The 19,505-nt window shown below is 46.4% G+C and overlaps 1 protein-coding gene across 9 annotated transcripts in view; it reads left to right on the top strand.

Moving 5' to 3' along the window:
- LOC147729834 (complement factor B-like) overlaps positions 1-19,505 on the top strand; it is an 877,333-nt gene that overhangs the window by 603,735 nt on the left and 254,093 nt on the right. For 6 of the 9 annotated variants that reach the window (XM_086954737.1, XM_086954730.1, XM_086954733.1 and 3 more), the window contains one exon: positions 7,185-7,208. The exons of the other annotated variants lie outside the window; for them this stretch is intronic. In XM_086954737.1, the coding sequence (XP_086810863.1) occupies positions 7,185-7,208 (24 nt within the window). The remainder of the gene's footprint in view (positions 1-7,184; positions 7,209-19,505) is intronic. 9 annotated transcript variants of the gene reach the window in all.

The raw sequence follows: 19,505 nt of genomic DNA, 5'->3' as shown, positions 1-19,505 counted from the left end.
CATGAAAGCTGCGAGTGCCACGGCGCTGTTGGGCCGATACGACCGTGCCCTCTGGGACGCCCTCGAGCGATTTGCAGAGCACTTACCTCGGGAGAAGCGTGAGGACTTCACGGAAGTGCTGAATGAAGGGATGCTGGTGGCGAACCAGATTATCAGCGCCGCAGCGGACTCTTCCCTGTTGGCTGCTCACGGATTTCGCCATGGAGTCAACCAACGACGCCACGCATGGCTCAGGCTTACGTCCCTGAAACCGGACGCACAGCAGAGGGTGGCCAACCTACCATTCTACGGTGAGACACTCTTCGGGAAGCATGCGGACGATGAGATGGCCCGCATGAAGGCGGAGGCAGAGATGCTAACGGCTGTGGGGCTGGAGAAGCCTAAAGAGACCAAGAAGACGTACCGCCCTTTCCAACGGCGGTTCGGCGGGCAAGGCCGAGGACAAGGTCAGGCTTCGGGACAATCGCAACATCAACAACAGTTCCGTAAGCCCTTCCAGAAGCGCCAGAAGGGCAGAGGAGGCCAGCAGTCGGCTCCGGCGCCCAAGGGCCAGGCTGGGTCTAGGCCCTAGGAACCTACTTCCCCCGGATCTGTTACCCACTCCGGTAGGGGGAAGCATTACATTTTTTCTGGCAGAGTGGAGAAAAATTACTCAGGACAAGTGGGTGCTGAATATTGTTTGCAATGGATACAGTCTTCGGTTCACCAGCCCTCCTCCAGCAATTCCCCCGGTCAGCTCGCAGTTTCAGCTGCGCGAGCTTCAGGCAGAAGCGGATATCCTGTTGAGGAAAAGGGCAATAGAAGATGTACCTCTGTCTCAGAGAGGAAGAGGTCTGTACTCCCGGTTCTTTCTGGTTCGCAAGAAGGACAAGAACGAGTTCAGGCCCATTCTGAACTTGCGGCAGGCAAACAAATGGATTCGCAGGGAAAAGTTTTGCATGCTGTCGTTGCATCAGATTTATCCTCAGTTGCAACAGGGAGACTGGCTATGCGCTATAGACCTACAGGATGCTTACTTCCATGTGCCCATTGCACACAAACACAGGAAGTTCCTGCGGTTCCAAGTCGGCACCAATTACTATCAATACACAGTACTCCCATTCGGACTGAAGTCTGCGCCGAGAACATTCTCGAAGTGCATGGCGGTGGTAGCAGCACACCTGAGGAAGAACAAGGTGTTCGTCTACCTGTACCTGAACGATTGGTTAATCAAGGCATCCTCCTTCTCGGAAGCGCGAGCACACTTCCAGAAGACGTGCGTGCTCTTGAACAAGCTGGGGCTGCACATCAACATGGCCAAGTCTGTCCCGACTCCAGTCCAATGCATACAGTACTTGGGAGCCTCCATCACTACGCTGTCAGCAAGCATGTCTCCTTCGGAAGAGCGACGATTATCTCTCCTTCGGAAGGCTCAGGCTCTTATGACAACTCCATCTACAACAGTGAGGACGGTGTCTTCTCTACTGGGATCGATGGCCTCTTGTATCTTCCTGACGCCACACGCACGGCTGCACATGAGACCGCTGCAGGAGTGCTTGGAGGACCAGTGGGATCAGAGGAAAGGATCTTGGGACGACAAGATTCGACTGTCGCTGCATGCTCTTCAGTCTCTGAAGTGGTGGTGTTCGGCGGAGAATCTCCTCAGAGGGGTTCCCTTTCACAAGGACATTCCCACGCAGACTGTCGTGACGGATGCTTCTCTCCTGGGATGGGGAGCGCATTCCGGGACTCTACAGATTCAAGGAACGTGGTCACCGATGGAGGCCACGTATCACATCAATTTCCTGGAACTCAGAGCTGTTCACTTGGCACTGAAGGCCTTTCTTCCGTCCTTCCAGACCAACTCTCTGCTTGTACAGACGGACAATACCACCACGATGTATTACCTCAACAAGCAGGGGGGCTCGAGATCATGCACTCTGTCACAGGAGGCGCAGGCGATCTGGCTCTGGCTCCTAGCCAGAGGACTGACGATAACGGCCACCCATCTACCAGGTGTGCAGAATGTTCAGGCAGACGCACTGAGCAGACTGGTTCAGGAAAACCACAAATGGGTCATAAACGACGAAGTACTAGGAGAAGTCTTCGCACGGTGGGGAACTCCAGACGTAGATTTGTTCGCCACCGCCGAAAACAGCAAGTGCAGAGGCTTCGCCTCCAGGTACTACCAGCAGGGGACGCTGGGGAATGCGTTATGGATCGACTGGACGAACAGCTTTCTGTACGCCTTTCCTCCCATTCCCCTGATTCCGGCGGTGCTCATCAAGCTAGCCCGGTCCAGGGCTCGGATGATACTCATTGCCCCGGAGTGGCCCAGACAGTGGTGGTTCACGGACCTGCTTCACCGGTCTCTCCTTCCTCACATTCGGCTGCCGTGCAGGCCGGACCTTCTCACGAAGTTCAGGGGGCAGATGTTGCACCCCAACCTCTCGCCTTTGAGTTTGGCGGCATGGCCATCTTAATCTGCCTGCGGATTGCATGGACATACTGAAGGAGTCTAAGCGACCTTCCACTCGGACATCCTATGCTTACAAGTGGAAGAGGTTTTGTATCTGGTGTGCGTCCAAGAACTATGACCCGACGACGTGCAAGGAAGACGTCATCCTTCCTTACCTTCTACATTTGGCGCAGTCTGGCCTTAATGTTCATTCCATTAAGGTTCATCTTGCTACATTGACTGCCTACAGGAAATGCCCTTCCCAGACTTCCTTTTTCCAGATCCCTGTGATCAAAGATTTTTTGGAAGGCTTGAAGAAAGTGTTCCCTCCTGTCAGGCTTCCTTCGCCTTCATGGAAACTGAATGTGGTGCTGTCCAGATTGATGAAGGAGCCTTTTGAACCTATTCATAAGGATTCGTTGCAGCACCTGTCCTGGAAGGCGGCGTTCCTCGTGGCCATTACATCGGCCCGCGGGGTGAGTGAAATTCAGGCGTTGTGTTGTACTGAACCTTATACTGTATTTCATGCTGCTAAGGTTGTTATGCGTACTTACCCTAAATTTCTTCCCAAGGTTATTTCTGATTTTCATGTCAACCAGACCATAACTTTGCCTACGTTTTTTCAGAACCCTTCATCCCCAGCGGAGAGGTCTCTCCATTCCCTGGATGTTAGGAGGGTGTTGAAATTTTATCTGGATAAAACCAAGGATATTCGTAGGTCTGACCAGTTGTTCATCAATTACGGATCGGTCAGGACGGGTCTTGCGACCTCTAAGCAGTCCATCTCTAGGTGGATTGTGTCCTGCATACAATTATGTTACCAAAAGGCTAATAAGACCTTAGGAGGTAAGCCTAAGGCTCATTCCACCAGGGGCAAAGCTGCCACGACGGCTCTGCTCCGTAATGTGCCGATTGCTGAAATCTGCAAGGCAGCCACTTGGAAGTCGGCTCATACCTTTGCTAAGCATTACTGCCTGGACTCTGACGCCAGGGCAGACGCTCAGGTTGGGCAGGCTTCACTGCGGAATTTGTTCGCACAGTAGTGGCGTTATTTGTTTATTCTCCACCGCCGCTTTGGTGTGGGGATGGGCTTGCCATTCTATTCACTAGATTATGACTATACACAGAGATCCCCTACTACAGAAGGAGTAGTTTCTGTCCTGTAACTCCAGTTCTGTAGTAGGGGTATCTCTGTTATAGTCATAAGCGCCCGCCCGCCTCCCCGGTGGAGATGGCTCATCATGTAAGGAATGCGACAGGTCTGGCGTGCTTCGCCTTCAAAAAGAACTGAAAGTAGAGGGACCTGCTATGCATTCTGGGATACTGGGAGAAGTTCTGGAAAGTTCTCTTAAAGGCACATAATGGCAGCCTATGGGGCTTGTCTGTCCCTACCTTCCTCTCTATCATTCCAGAGTCTTTTACCGGGGGAGGCAAGTTTCTCTATGGTAGAAACTGGGCAGGCTGTATTATGTGTGGTGTTTTTTTGGTGGAATTTCTAGTTGAAGTACTGGACAGTGTAGCCTGTGGATATAGGCTGCATTATCTGTCTTTAAATTCTCTCTTAAGTGTCTTTGCAGTTTCTGGATTATTTTGACAACTTAAGAGATTATTTTTGATTGCCGGGGTCCACGCACATGGGCGGGACTATTCACTAGATTATGACTATAACAGAGATACCCCTACTACAGAACTGGAGTTACAGGACAGAAACTACTCCTTTTAACATATTTCTCGATATCTTTATTCATCTGTGGGCACCAATTACTTCTTTTCACAAGTTCTTTAGTTTTTAACTCACCTTTGTGTCCTGCCAAAGGATTATCATGACATTCATGCATTGCTTGGACTTGTAGTTCTTTGGTTGGTAGATACAAGACTCCTTTATAGAAAGGCATTTGATGCACTATTTTTCTTCCCAACTCTTTCTTGGACCATTTTTGCATCTCTTCTGGACTTACGGCTTGAGTAACTTGCTCCATCATATCTTGGTAGGTTGTTGTACATATTATCTTGGATTCAGGAATTATCGCTTGGATGTTTTTCTGATCCTTCTGATTTTCGGTGTCCATTCTGGACAAGGCATCTGCTTTTCCATCTTGAGCTCCAGGCCGCTAAGTGATCACAAAATCCTAGTCTGCAAAATAAAGCAACCACCTGAGTTTTCATGAGGTTAATGTTCTTGCTGATTTAACATTTTTTAAATTTCAGTGGTCGGTAAAGACTGTGAGAGTGTGTTTAGCCCCCATGAGGTAGTGTTGACACTCTTTGAAAGCATATTTAATGGCAAACAACTCTTTTTCTATTATCGTGTTGTTGGTTTCAGCTGGTTTCAACTTCCTAGAACGATAGGCTACCAGGTGGAACTGGCCTGTCTCTTTCTGCCTGTGGGAGAGAACTCCTCCTACAGCCTGGTCCGATGCATCTGTTTCCACATAAAACAGTTCTGAGGGGTCTGGATGTAGTAAGATAGGAGCAGATGTGACATTTTTCTTTAATACTTTGAAGGCTTCCTCAACTTCATCTCACCAATGGAAGGTAACTCCTTTTTTGAGCAGTCGTGTCAGAGGCAGTATCTTTTACGAAAGGCAGTATCTTTTACGAAAAGTCACAAAAGTCACAAATGAACCTTCGGTAAAAGTTTGCAAAGCCAATAAAGCTTTGAATCTCTTTCACACCCGAAGGCGACTTCCAGTCAACCACTGCTTGGATATTTCTTTCATCCATGTTTATTCCCGTTGGAGAGAGAATAAACCCCAGAAATTCCACTTGAGAGACATTGAATATGCATTTCTCTAGTTTTTGCAGCACCTTTCTCACTTGCTCTTGATGTTCTGTCTTGTCTGCTGAATAAATCAATATATTATCAATACATACAATTACACTTTGGTTGATGAATTCACTGAGGACATCATTTATAAAATGTTTGATGGCAGCCGGCGCGTTACAAAGTCCGTATGGCATCACCTGGTACTCATACAGTCCATATCTAGTCCTGAAGGCCGTCTTCCATTCATCACCTTCTCGAACCCTGATGAGATGGTAGGCTCCTCGTAAGTCAAGTTTGGTATAAATCTTTGCTCCTTTGACCTGATCCAATAAGACAGAGATGAGGGGTAAAGGGTATTGATTCTTTTTTGGGATCCTGTTGATTGCGCAGTAATCAATGCATGGCCTCAAATCTCCTTCTTTCTTGGGTACGAAGAACAAAGGTGAGGAAAATGGTGATTGAAAAAGCTTAATAAAACCACTACCCAGGTATTTGTCCAGGTATTCTTTGAAATGCTGCTGTTCTTTTTCAGTCAATACGTAAACCCGACTGCAAGGTAGATTGGAACCTGGTTCAAACTCTATCTTGCAGTCATAAGCACGATGAGGGGGAAGTTGTTCTGCCTCTTTTTCATTGAAGACATCTTCAAAAATTCTTGTTTAAATTCTAATATTGCATCATCTCTTGCTACTATTAGCATTGACCACGCTGCCGCATTGCCGCTCAGGTATGATAAAACAAACGCCACTTTGGATTGCGCGCCAGGGAAAATTGAAGGACGACACATGAAATGCTGAGAGCATTGGGTGAGAAATACCTGCGCCTTTTGAGGGTCTCCGCTAAAACGTTCTGGAGTAGCTAACGGTATTACTGGAGACAAGGAATGTATTACTTGTGTGGTCTATTTGATCTCTCAGGGGAAGACTCTAATGTTTTTCTCCCAAAACTAGCTTGTTGCCCAACACGCAAGGCTAACTCCGCTGTTTCTTTTCTTGAACTTATTACTTCCTGTCTGAGGTCTTGGTTTTCTTCCCGGACTGCAACTAACTAAGATCAATCCTAAGGTTTGTAAATTAATTCCTTCAGCCATTCTGTTAGGGTTTTAGTATCCTGAACGCCGGGTGCCGATCTTCAAACAAAATACCGGAAAAAATGCTTTAAAATCCGAAACGCTGTAAAGGGAGGGGATTCGCTAGCATCTTTCACCGTTTTCAGCGCCTCACTGCTGCCTTCCTTCGGGGAAAATCCCGAAGGAAGCTCCCACGGTCGGAGCTCCAAAGGCAGACGGCAGCCTGCCGCCATTTTCCTCAGTCGACCAGCCGTGGGCACTTCACTCTGTCAGGACTGGAGACAGGTGTTCTTACCTGTAACTTGCACAGGAACAGAAGTTGCCTTTTTTCCAACTCCCGCTAAGGAATATCTCGGAGACTGATGTAGATCAAGTCTCCAACAAACCCCCAAGGGGAAGGGGAAATTGGATAAAATAATAAATAGGAAGAGAACAATCCAGGAATTCTGGCTTCAATTCTTCCTCCCTCTATTTGCTGAACTTGTTTGTAGCGTTGGAGTGGAGAAGAATCTAGAAATACTAAAAGAATACGAGAGTTATTACACACCTATTCTACCCTAGTCTGCTTTTTATGTACTCTAGTCTTGCTAATTCTTACATACCCAAAATTCCTTGATTCTAATCCTCTCTTCTATTTGTTGCCTTTTTTCTTGCGCTTCAGTGCTGTATTCTTTTCAGTGTCCTTGTGAGTTAGGCTTCTAGAAAGACCACAATGTACTTTAATTATAATCTATCTCAACTTCCTATCTGGATAAGTATTTAAACATATTATCTATCGTAACCACCTACCTCTAACTTTATACGTGTTCTATTTATAAATCATTTTACCATGTTTCTCTGTCCACTGAAACTGTGATACTCTCACTAGTTCTCTTCATAATTAAATGTTGTATTTTCTTTTCTTTTTACAGGTACATTCAAGGTCGCACTTCCAGGTCAGTCTTAATCTAATTTTTTACATTGAGTATATTAAATTCCAAGAATATATATAATTGTCATTTCTTCATTTTTCAATTATGCTTTTTTACCACTACACTTATCTGAGAGGGGAAGTCCTTCTCTGAAGACTCCTTTCGACTGAAGATTTTGTATTCGTTCTCCTCTCTTGAAAACTGACTTTCCTATTGACATTTGACAATAGGAAATGATGGTTTACTCGAAACTCCTCTTCTTAATATTGTCTTAGTTAAATTCTAATACGCAAACTCGATACGAGAAAGAAGTCAGGGAAGTCCTAGACCTGACAGGCACAAGGACGCTACCGAAACGAGACCTAAACCAACGATTTTAGCTAAAGCTTTAATGTTTAGTCATGGAGCACTGGGACATGAAACCGGTGAGGGTAAATGCTTCTGTGAAGTGCGCAGTTCAAAGGAACTGCACGCTTCACCTGGATTCCTCTGCGCTCGAGACTTTGAAAAACTAGACTGTGCATCTTATGATAGACGCTACCGCCATCTTGGAATTTATTTAATACCAACAACCGCTCCAAGTAAGCTTCTTCCTTTGTCTTTTATCTTGTTCAAGGGCTCCTTGAGCCAGTGCTGTGCACATGTTGCTGTCTGCTTGATCTGCAGGCCTGACACTCAGATGCGCAGGGTGCGTGTCGAGGCGCAAGCAGCGGCGCTGGTGAAGAGCTCCGGGTCATCTAGAGCACCAGAGAAGAGGCAAGCCTCGGACACGCAGTGTGCGTGTTGAGGTGCACCCTGGGGCGCTGGTAAGGAATGCCTGGGTAGGGTGTGCGCCAAATTGGAAGTAAAGTCTCCACAGTGCTTTGAGTGGGTCTTGGTGTTCACTGAGACCGCAGGAAGGAGGGCCAAGTTATTGGGCCCTCGGAAGTAAGATAGCAGTGGACCGGACCGGCAGCCCTGGTAGAGCTGAGCCGCCGGCCCGAGCTCGCCACACCCCGTAATGGAGTTCTGGATCAAGGCCCAAGTCGCTGGCGTCAGAGAGGAGAGTGGGGTCGCGCCCTCTCAGGTAACGTGGATCACCACCTAGGGTGGAGTGCGGGCCCAGAGGGACACACTCTCGGCCTCTCGCTTCTGTCAGCTGCGTGAGCCTGTTGCTTCGGCTCGGATCCCGGCCGTGCTGACCCAAGGAGGAGCAGTATGGGGGCCGGAGTGGGAAGCTGTACTTTTGTGTCTTAATTTATCCATATTGGGGATACTGTTAACGGAGCACCTAAACTGTTGTATTACACTTTGCCTTATTGCTGCTAACAAACTATCGAACTGTCGTATGACGCCTGACCACATTTGTGCCTGATGAACTACATGCTTGGTGCGTTACGCACTGCATTATTTTTCCCTTGCAGATTTCCTGATTGTAAAGAGGCGCATTGTATTATTTCTTCCTTGCACAGTATCTGATTACAACGTGGCGCTGTGCATTATTTCTTCATTGCACCGTACAGGATTGTAGCGTGATGCATTGCTTTGTTTCTTCCTGGTACAGGGCATGCTGGTAGTGATACGCATTGCATTATTCCTTTTATTGCAAAGTACATGACTGTGGCGCTACGTATGACATTGTTTCCCTGTTGCACAGTACAAGAGAATATCGTTACGCGATGCAGTATTTGTTTCCTTTGGCAACGTGTTTGATTCTAGCAATATGACTGGCCTAACCTTTTGGAAACTGTTACAAGTGAGCTTAACTGTTGGTTAGAAGCGATGGTTGGGATTAGAACCTACCAACCCACTGGAAAGAATACAACCCATTCTTACATGTTGATTTTGTATCGTGTGGTCATATTGTATAACTTCTTATATAAAGATTATACTAATTTTATAAAAACTGGTGTGGAGTCAATTTGTGGTGATATCATTGGGTTGCTGTGATTGTGGTTGCACACATTGTACACTTGTGCCTTGGAGATAAGCCTGGGTGCTCGTGCCAAGCTACTAAGGATGTGGGCAGGGCATTTGTGGCGGCGGTAAGCGATAAGGACCCCCACTACCAACAATTACCACTTTAGTAAAGTGGTAATAGGAAGAGCAAAACATGTATATGTTTCTAGATATTTGTTTTTAAAAACTATGGAGTAGTGTGGGAGTACTGTGGTACCCCTAAAATATTTTCTAAGGTTAACATTTGTATTTATACATTTCTTTATATTTTTATACCAGTGTGCGGTGAACTGTATTTTTTGTTTTAAGTAGCGAGGTAATTATCACTAATTACCGTGCTACTCTGTACACTTTTTTGTGCATATTGAAACATTAAAAAAAATATATATATAAACTTAAAAATAGTTTTCCCTGCCTATTACCACTTTACTAAAGTGGTAGTAAGTATGGAAAAAACACCAAACCTAATACTTTTTTCCCTCTCTTTTTACTGCCAATTGCAGGTCAATATACAATTACATATTTATATATTTTATTTATTTATTTTAAAGGTTTCATATAGTGCTGGTTAGAACCAGAGGTATCAGAGCGCTTTACAGAAGTGTGAGGAGGTACAGTAATCTATACATTAGGTCAAAAACATTACAATAAGAACCAATATAACAAGGAAAGCAGATAAATACGAATTCTATTTACAAAAGAACAACAATAAGCTCACGTGTGTGAGCTTATTATTAATTGGGAAGTAATAGGGCGAGGGTGGGTGTGAGGGAGTGAAAAAGGAGAAGATAAAGGAGGGAGATGATAAGGAAAGTGGGTGATCAGGGGAATAGGGGAACGGGAGATCAGTGGGAAGCTGTGAGTGAGGCTAGATGTCAAAATAAAAAATAGCGGCATGGAGGGGGAATAGAGGGGAGAATGAGTGGGAGACGGTGTCAGAAGTAGGAATTATTGACCCCAATATTTGTTGAGGAGGTACAATTTGAGGTATTTTTTTAAGTTGAAGTAGGAAGTTTTACAGCGTAGGTCTTTAGGCAGGTAGTTCCAGATAGGAGTTTTTCCAGAGAAGGAGCGAGTTTGTGTGCATTTCTTTTTTAACTTAGGGGTGATAAGAATGAGGGCGTTGGTCCTCGTTGTCGGTCGGGTGCAGCCCGCTTTGTAGAGTTTGTCAGAGAGATAGCATGGGGAGTTTTGGTGAAGGGATTTGTGTGTGATACATGCAATCTTATAGGTGGATCCGCCTTCGATGGGAAGCCATTGGAGGGTTCTAAGAGTGGGGGAGATGTGGTTAAAACGTTTGTTCAGCAAAGATTTGAGTGGTGCAAGATGGACTTTAGGTGTTCCAGCGAGGATAGCATTACCATAGTCTATTCTCGACAGGACCAGTGATTGGACCACAGTTTTAAAGTCCTCGGTCAGGATGGATGAAGGGTTTGATTTTCTTGAGATGACGGACAGCGAAGAGTGCTCATTTGGCTGTGGTTTTTATGTTCGAGGTAAGGGCAAGGCTGTTATCATCGGTGATGCCTAGAGACTTAACTGAATTGGAAGTTGTGAGAGAGCAGTTGAAAGCATTAAGGTCAGATATCCAGTCTCGAATGGAGAGTGGGTTGTTTTTAGAGAATGATTTTGGTTTTTTTAGGGTTGAGTTTGAGATGATTGTGGTGGAACCATGATTGGATCTTGGTCAGAGCATCATTGAGGTGTAGGACATCAGAGTGGGATTTAATCTTATAGTACACTTGAGTTTCGTCTGCATAGAGGTGGTAATTGAGTCCTGCTTGTTTGAGAACGACGGGGAGGGGTTCCATGAAGAGGTTGAAAAGAGCAGGAGAGAGAATGGATCCCTGGGGGACACCGGGGGAGATTGAAGTGGGGTTGGAAAGGCAGTTCTCGATTTGGATTTGTTGGGTTCTGTGTTGGAGAAAGGAGGTGAACCAGTTGAGTACATGGCCATGGAGGCCAAAGCGGACTTTAAGAGTGTTAAGTAAGGCAGTGTGCTTAACTGTATCGAAAGTAGCTGAAAGGTTAAGGAGAATGAGTAGGCAATACTCGCCATTGTCAAGTAAGTGATGTATGTCGTCCACTATATTGGGCATCGACAATTCTGTGCTGCATCCTTTCCTAAAGCCGGATTGCAGTGAGTCAAAGAGGTTGAAAGTGTTGATGTGATTATCCAGTTGGAGCAGGGCTCATTTTTCAAGGGCTTTGGATAGAAGAGGGAGGTTGGAGATAGGACGGAGGTTATTTGGGTTGTTGGGATCTGCGTCGGGATTTTTGGGGATGGGTGTGATTTGACACAGTTGGAGAGAGGCAGGAACACAGCCAGTGGTCAGGCACGAGTTTATAATGGTGGTCCAAAGTGGGGCGATATGTTTTAGATCTTGGACAAGGTAGGAGGGCATAGGGTCTTTGGTGTGAGAGGATGGTTTAAGCTTAGAGATGATGTTATAGACTTCATGTTCCGTGACAGGGAGAAAATTATGCCAGGAGGCCTTTTTTTGTTGCTGGGGGAGAAAAGGGTTGGATTCAGGTGGGAAGGTAACGGATGAGAGACGGGTAGAAACCTTGGGGGGATTTGATGGGGATGAAGATTCAGGAGAGATGTCATAAGTAAGTAGTGGGCTGGTGAGAGAAGGGATTTAAGAGGAAGGATTGATCTATTTTGGTGATTTTATCAGTGAAGAAACTTGAAATTTCTTCACATTTCTCATTTGTGGCCATCAGTTTTTGGGGGGAAAGAGGATGTCTGTTTTTTGGCCCTATCAAGATGTGTGCGGAAGAAGGAGGCCTTTTCATAGAGGATGTGTTTTTTGTAGTTGGACCTAGCAGATCTTAGAATGGCTAGATGGGAGGGGGACGGGTGTTGCCTCCTTGTTCTTTCGGACAGTCGAAGGGAGCGTCTTTCATTGTTGAAATCAGAGTTGAACCAGGATTCGGAAAGTAAGTTTATTTAGGCATTTAGTTTGGGAGGGGCAACTTGGTCTAGGACCTCGGTAACAGATTTATTATAATGCTCGGTGAGTGCGTTAGCATTATGGCAGAGGGAAGTAAGCAGAAATTGGGCTTTGAGTATAGTTTCTAGTTCACCGGGGGGGGTAAGATGAAGCTCAATTTCTTGTTTTTGATGCTTTTGGCGTGGAGGTGGGGGCCTTAGAGGTGATCGTGAAGAGGATGAGGTGATGGTCAGACCAGTCGATGGGGATGATTTTGGAAAGGGAGGCGATTAACAGCAGGGTCTTTGATATCATTCCAGTGGAAATTGAAGTCTCCAAGGAAGAGATTTTTAGAGTTGGAAAGTGAGGATTGGGTGAGGAGGTCGGAAAGTACCTCTGCGAAGGGAAGGGATTCACCAGGGGGATGGTATATATTATGTAGACAAAAAGGTGGGGCGCCCTGAATTTTAAGTTCTGCTCCGAGGTATTCAAAGGTGGCTGGGTCAGAGTTCTTGACAAGCAAGAGTTGAATTTCGTTTTTAAAGATGATAGCTAAACCACCTCCAATTCTATCCAGTCGATCTTTTCTGGGTATGGAATAACCAGGGGGAAGAGTAGGTCAAGAATAGGTGTAGAGTGGACCTTGAGCCAAATACCCATAAGAAAGGCAATGTCAATGTCTCCGCTTAGAATGATTTCAGCTACTTCCGTCGTATGCCGGACAGCTGAGCAGCAATCGACCAGCATGCATGTGATGGGTTTGGGTTGTTTATGGGGGGAGGGCATATTCTATCAAGGAGCAACTTTGAAACTCAAGGCATTCTCACATGTCTGATGCACAATGTACTCATTTCCAACCTCTTTCGACATGTTTTCAATAAGTGTATTTTGCCCCCACTGTATTTCCACAGTAAATAAGTTGAGTTCTCTTCCCCATTACATCCTATTTTGTATAGTTTAGACAACCAGCATCAGCTTTCCAATGCAGACCAGGAACTTTTGCTCCTCAGTGCCCGGTGGGGTGCAGCAGCATATAGGATTTTAGTGGCCCCCTTATGTCTCTAGGTCTGGAGGACATAGGTAAACGTTCTGAGTATGTGGACGGTTACTCCTGGTAGTATGATAAATCGCTCAGCCAATCTTTAAATTTGGGAGCACTCTCATATGCCCACATGCATGCCACCCTTCATTTGGCAAGCAAGAGCCAAATGAGACAAGCCGTCTAATGGGTGCCTGTATGGTCTCTGTATATCTAAGTGGTGCTGTGAGTGGGGTGAGTTGTATCTGTGTGTCCATCATGTGTAACAGGGCTTCTTTGATCTCCTCACAATACTTAAATACCGGGCCACAGAACCATGCTAAATAGAGGAAATCCACCAGGTCTCCCCACATCTGTCATAGTTATCTGATATCTCTAGGTTGTATCTGTGCAGCCTCGCTGGGGTGTAATATATCCTGTCTAAAAACTTGTAGCCAACTGCTGGCTGTTATACCTCCCTGTTTGTTGGCAGCAGTATTTCCATTGCTTTTTCCCTAGGGGTGTACCCAGTTCTGTCTCCCATCCTGACGTTGACCCACCCGTTATTTCAGCTTGGTCTGCCTGCGTTCTGCGATATAACCTTGATACAGTATACAAGGGCGTAGTAGCCTGTAGCATCATGTGCAAGGGGGCTAAGGTGGGTGGCACCCTTCGGGCAATCCGGAGTGGCTGCTTTAACGTTATGTCTTAGCCTAATGCACAAGAATGTCTCCATGGGGGCAGGTGTGTACTCCCCAACTAAGTCTTCCCTGTGTCAAAAACTACCTACTGTATATAGGTCACCCCATGTATACATGTGGAGGCTGTTAAGCATCTGTCAGCAGATTGGGGTCTGTATTATTCACAGGCATCTGCTGACTTGCCAGGCTTTAGAAGGGATATAATTAGGGCCTCTCCCATGGCGGGCGGAAGGGTACCTGATTCCCAGGCCTCCTCATAGAGGGTCTTGAGGCACGGTGCTATAATGTCAATGTACGTTTTGTAAAATTCAGCCGGAAGGTCGTCTGGGCCTGGAGCCTTTCCGGACCTTAGTTGCATAATGGCTGCATCTTCCTCAAAATCGGCCGAGAGAAATTCTCGCTGTGTATCACTTCAGAAGTGTGTGTATTGTGCGTGTGCTCCAAGGTAGTACAGATAAAAATCGGGTACACTGAAACCTCTGTACTTGTAATCCAGTGTGAGAGTCTTCCAGCTCACCCGCGCTTGTCGACTGCCCCAAACGAGGTGAAGCAGCAGGGTACATATAGTTTAAAAAAATGTTGTGTGAGTTGAAGTGGGATGTTACTGTAAAGATATAAAAATTTAGGAAACACTACTATTTTGATCAGTGCAATGCAGTCTGCAAGGGAAAGCAGGAGTTTCACCCCACTATCCACTTGTTGTTCCAGCATCGTGGTGGCAGTTCCATAGTTCTCAGGGATAACGACCTCTGGGTTCCGGTGAATCCACACCCCCAGGTATTTAATTGAAATTCAGGTTCATGTGGAAGGGTACCCTCCGTCAGCGGCATCACTGTAGATTTGGACCAGTTAATTTGTAGGCACCAGCAAATTGAGCAAAGTGGATATACTCGCGCAGAACTGGCACTAGGTAAGTGCGGGGCTTGCGTATAAAGATCAGCATGTCATCCGCATGGAGAGAGATGATGACCGGCCGAGGGAAGAAGTTGAGAGCTGCGTGTTTGTGGGACTGCCTAATAAGGCAAGCTAGCAGTTCCAGCATCCGGGCAAATAACAGCGGTGAAAGGGGGCACCCCTTCCGGTGCCCCTAGCAATCTGTATTGGGTCAGAAGTGTAGCCCTCTACTCGGACGCGCTATGGGATCCGCATGTAGGAGTCGCACCCAATTAACAAAGAGAGGAGACAATCCCATTCGCTGTTACACATAGAAGATATAACTCCATTCTATGGAATCAAACGCCTTTGCAGCATCAAGCATGACAGCCTCCGCCGGTAATTCTGGATTAAGAGTGTGAAGTATAGCAAACAGTGTCCGCAAATTGTGGGAGGTAGAATGTGCCGGTATAATACCAGACTGATCTGGCAGTAACAATTTTTGCATGAGTGGTTGGAGACAAGTGGCCAAAATCTTCACCAGAATTTTGACATTCGTATTAATAAGCGAAATCGACCTGTATGATTCACAAATGCGGAGGTTAATCCTTCTTGAGTATTGTGATCATAAGTGCCTCACGGAGAGTCGGTGATGACACCCCTAGATCATACACTTCAGCATACATTTTTTATAAAGAAGGGGTGAGTTCCTCTGCATAAGCTTTGTAAAATTCACAGGGGAACCCGTCAGGACCCGGTGCTTTCTTGTTGGGTAGGGTATTTATCGCCGTCCGAAAATCTGCCACCCTGATCGGCTGATTGAGGTGTTCCCTCTGGCCATCTGACAGCCGTGCAATGGCTATCTGTGAGAGATAGTCGTTGAGGTCAGCAATGTCAGTCTTTCCTTGCGATGTGTACAGTTTTACATAGAATTGCCGGAATTGGTCTGTAATATCTAGGATGTTATAGTGGTTGTGACCCGTGTCATCTGTGAGCTTAGTAATGATCCTCCTCTCCATACGGTGCTTTATTTTAGTGGCTAAGTGATGTCTCGACCTACCACCTTCCCCATAAGCACGAGCTACGTGGCGTTTAGAGATATATCTCATCTCTTCCTCTGCTAATTTCGCCTGTTCTAATACGCCGTCTGTAATGGAAGCCGGGGTCGACTCACAGGCTGCTGCTTCATAATCCTGCTCTAATTTTTTCAGAGTTGCTTCTACCTTAGCCAACTGTCCTCTGAGGTCTTTTAAAATGCCCGCTGATGTGCCTATGCAAGTGCCCCGAATGGTGACTTTAAATCCCTCCCAGAGCACCTCAGCTCTATCCACAGAACCCTTGTTGTGTGCAAAATATTGTGTGATGGCCTCACTAATCATCTCCATATATAGAGGGTCCAATAGTGCTTCCGGCCGAAAGCGCCACGTGAAGGACCCGGGGACTGTTTGCGGGATAGAAAGGGTGAGGCAGACAAGACAGTGATCTGATAAAGTGTGTGGCAGACTCTCTACCTCCTTTACCCAGCCCGCTGCCCCCTTACTCACCAGCAAGTAGTCAAGGCGACACCAGCTGCCATGCACGGTGGAGATATGTGTGCCCTCTAGTTTCTCAGCATGCCTGTGGGCCAGATATCCAGCAGTCCCAGGTCAGCCATTCCGTCTTTGATAGCACGAGCTGCCCCAACAGAGTGTCCCTCTCTGCCACTAGATTTATCCCTGGTTGGGTCCAAATGTGTATTGGGATCCCCGCCCCAGAGAACTACTGCGTACGGAAACCCACGTAGAGCGGCAAGGATCCACTCATAAAGTGCAGGGGCATCAGTGTTGGGACCATAGGTGTTGGCAATAGTAACAATTATGCCCATCAGCTTTCCATGTACAACGTTATCCTCGATGTCAACATAAGTCCAGATTTCAGTGAAAGGGAGGCCTTTTTTGACAAGTGTGAGCACCCCGCAGCTATAGGAGGAGTAGAAAGGAGCAAGCCGGTAACCAGCCCAGTGATTCCACACCAATCTATCAGTAGTCTACGTCAGGTGCGTTTCTTGTTAATGGCAATGCCAATCCCGTGGCGATCCAAATGTGCTGTTACCTGATGGACCTTATTTGGCGGGTTAAGGCCCCATACGTTCCATGTTAAACAAGAGACGGACATTACATTGTTATGTATAATTATAGCAAACTATTCTTGATATAGAAATCATCCAAAGTCTCAAAACAGCCTTTCCCTGCCACATAAGTGTGTGATGATATGTTTGTTTTACAGTGCACACATGCATCACCTAAAAGATTAAGATAAGATCCAGTCACGTTAACAACCCACACAACACCCCCCACCCCACCCACACCCCCATCCACTTCAGCTGCCCCAACATGCCAAAGCCATCCCGAAACCCCCAAAACAGTTCCGAAGTGCAATGCTGAGGGAGTAAAAAGTTATGGGGAATACCCACAAGGGAGGCGCCTGAGCACAGTATCCCTCCCGGTGAAAAAGGAGGTAGCCAAGCCATTGTGATAACACTCTCTAGCCATTTGTCAATGTTACACCACAAAAAAGCATCCCCTGGGTTGTCCCCAGTAGTAATCAGCGCAGAACAAACATTGCAAACATCAACATTGTTATCATTATATCAATACATGTCGGATATCAACAGCACTGGTGGCAGAGTTCAGTGTGTCAATGCGGCTGATGGACGACACCTCGGCCATGAAATCACAAAATGATTTAGACCGGATTCCTCACATGTGGTCTACAGACATCAGCGCTCATCTCCCTTCGGTAGTGCCCCCGTCATCACTCCCCGCTATAGATTTTGGGGATTGACTCCGTCGTGTGATATTCTTGGCAAAGTCCATTGCTGATTTCGGGCAGGTGAAGATCTTGTGCTTCCCATTTTATTCTATGCGCAATCGCGCAGGGTACAGCATAGGGTATGGTATTTTTGCTGCAATGAGAAGTTCCTTCACGGGCTGATACTCTCTCCGAGCTTCCTGAACCGCCACCGTGAAGTCAGGGTAGAAGGCAAGGACGTTCCCCTGATGTGTGATGCACACTTTCTCACGAGCCAACCTGAGCACAGTGTCACGGGCCCTATAATTCAAAAGGCGGGCAATAATGGTGCGCGGTGGCAGCCAGAGAACAATGGGCCCCTTCCACGATCAAGACCTGGGACAACTGCTCCGCCCCAAATATCTCACAGAGGAGATTTTCCACATAAGTTTCCAGGCGGCCTATGTTCGTGGATTCTGGTAGGCCGTAATGCGCACGTTGTAGTGACGCGATCTGGCTTTCAAGTCCTCATTACGGGCCTGTATGACTGCCAGCACCTTTTCCATGGATGTCGTTTTTGCGTTAACCTGTTGCAGCCCATCCTCCACATCTGAAATACATGTCTCCGGTTCCCCAAGGCGTTGTGCGTGCTTGTTCAATTTCGCGGACATATGGTCCATGCGCAAATTCAGATGATCAATCTATGGATTGGAGACTGGCCTGGAGCGCAAGAAGGGTTTTGTCAATATTAGTAAGATGATCAGCCGGAGCGTACGCTTCAGAATCAGAGGCAGCAAGTCGAGAGGCTCGGCTGGTCTTACGTGGTTCAAATGTGAGCCGTGGCCGCGCTCTGATTTGCCCATGATGTTGTCACAGTCTGTGATGGTCAGAGCTAGGCCTGTACAGAAAAATAACAAAAAGAATTAAGTTCCTCTCTGTCAGTCAGCGCAATACGGTGGTATGAGGAGGTGGCAAAACAAAACAAGCATTTACAATGCAACGGTTTCGCCTTTTGTAAAAGTTAGAGCTATTGGCATTGTAAATGACAAATTTTGTATTTATGTGATGGTTTTGAAAACAGATAAATAAATGGCATTGTCATTTACAATGCCAATAGCTTAATCTCTCACAAATGCGAGACCTATTGCATTTGCACACATTCACAGAGCACAAACACACACACAGAAATGGGGGGGGGGGACGAGGAGCAAAACCAAGGCCCAAGTGATTGGTTCTTTCTGAAATGATAGTGATGAGCTAAAACGATAGCATGGAATGCACTGCTAGTGATTTAGAGTAATTCAAGCATTTCCACGTGTCACTTTTATTCTCTCCCAGGAATGTGCTGCCATCGTTCTCACCTAAGATCCCGCTACTTGTTAGACATGAGGGCTGATAATCGAAAAAACAGGTGTAAGAGCTCATATGTTGAGTAGTTCTTCTTTTTCAATATGCATTGCGGTGAGTGTATGCGTGTTTGTGCTCACATCAATAAAGAAGGGAGAATTTCGAATATATTTGTAAATTAATCCACCTGCTCTGGCCACTCCCCACTCCTCTCCCATCCTGCATTGTTATGGTGGGCGAGAGGGTTTAGTATTTAACTGACAGGGGAAAACTTGGTCAGCCGACGCCATGAGAGTCAAAGTAGATGCAATGCCCCCATGACTCTCCAGCCGCACTCTGGGACTGCATACCTTTGCTTCGCCCACTCGGGCGACCTCATAGACAGTGGTCATTAGTAACAATACTGTTTGCCAGAAATATCATGACCAAATTATCATTTATAAAGGAATTGTCCAGGCTGCCTGACAAGAGGGTCAATTCCCCCCCTCTGCAGCCCTGGCCTTTAAGAGCCAACATAACTTTCCCAGAAGTACTCCTATAAGTGTCTGACTTTGCCCCAGCAAAATTAGCTTTTGAAAATATATGGCATGTCAGCAATACTCCTGACTTCATAATGTAGAGCACATCCATGACAACTATGTCACCAGCCTAACCAAAGATTCTGTGTCTTGAGGTGTTTACAAAGAATCCAGAAGTTAGCCCGTAGAACAGCTCCTGCACATAAACCTATAAGAGAACA

Source organism: Lissotriton vulgaris, chromosome 2_1 (assembly GCF_964263255.1).
Source record: "Lissotriton vulgaris chromosome 2_1, aLisVul1.2, whole genome shotgun sequence".
Classification (NCBI taxonomy): domain Eukaryota; kingdom Metazoa; phylum Chordata; class Amphibia; order Caudata; family Salamandridae; genus Lissotriton; species Lissotriton vulgaris.
This window is presented reverse-complemented; position numbering and strand designations above follow the sequence as displayed.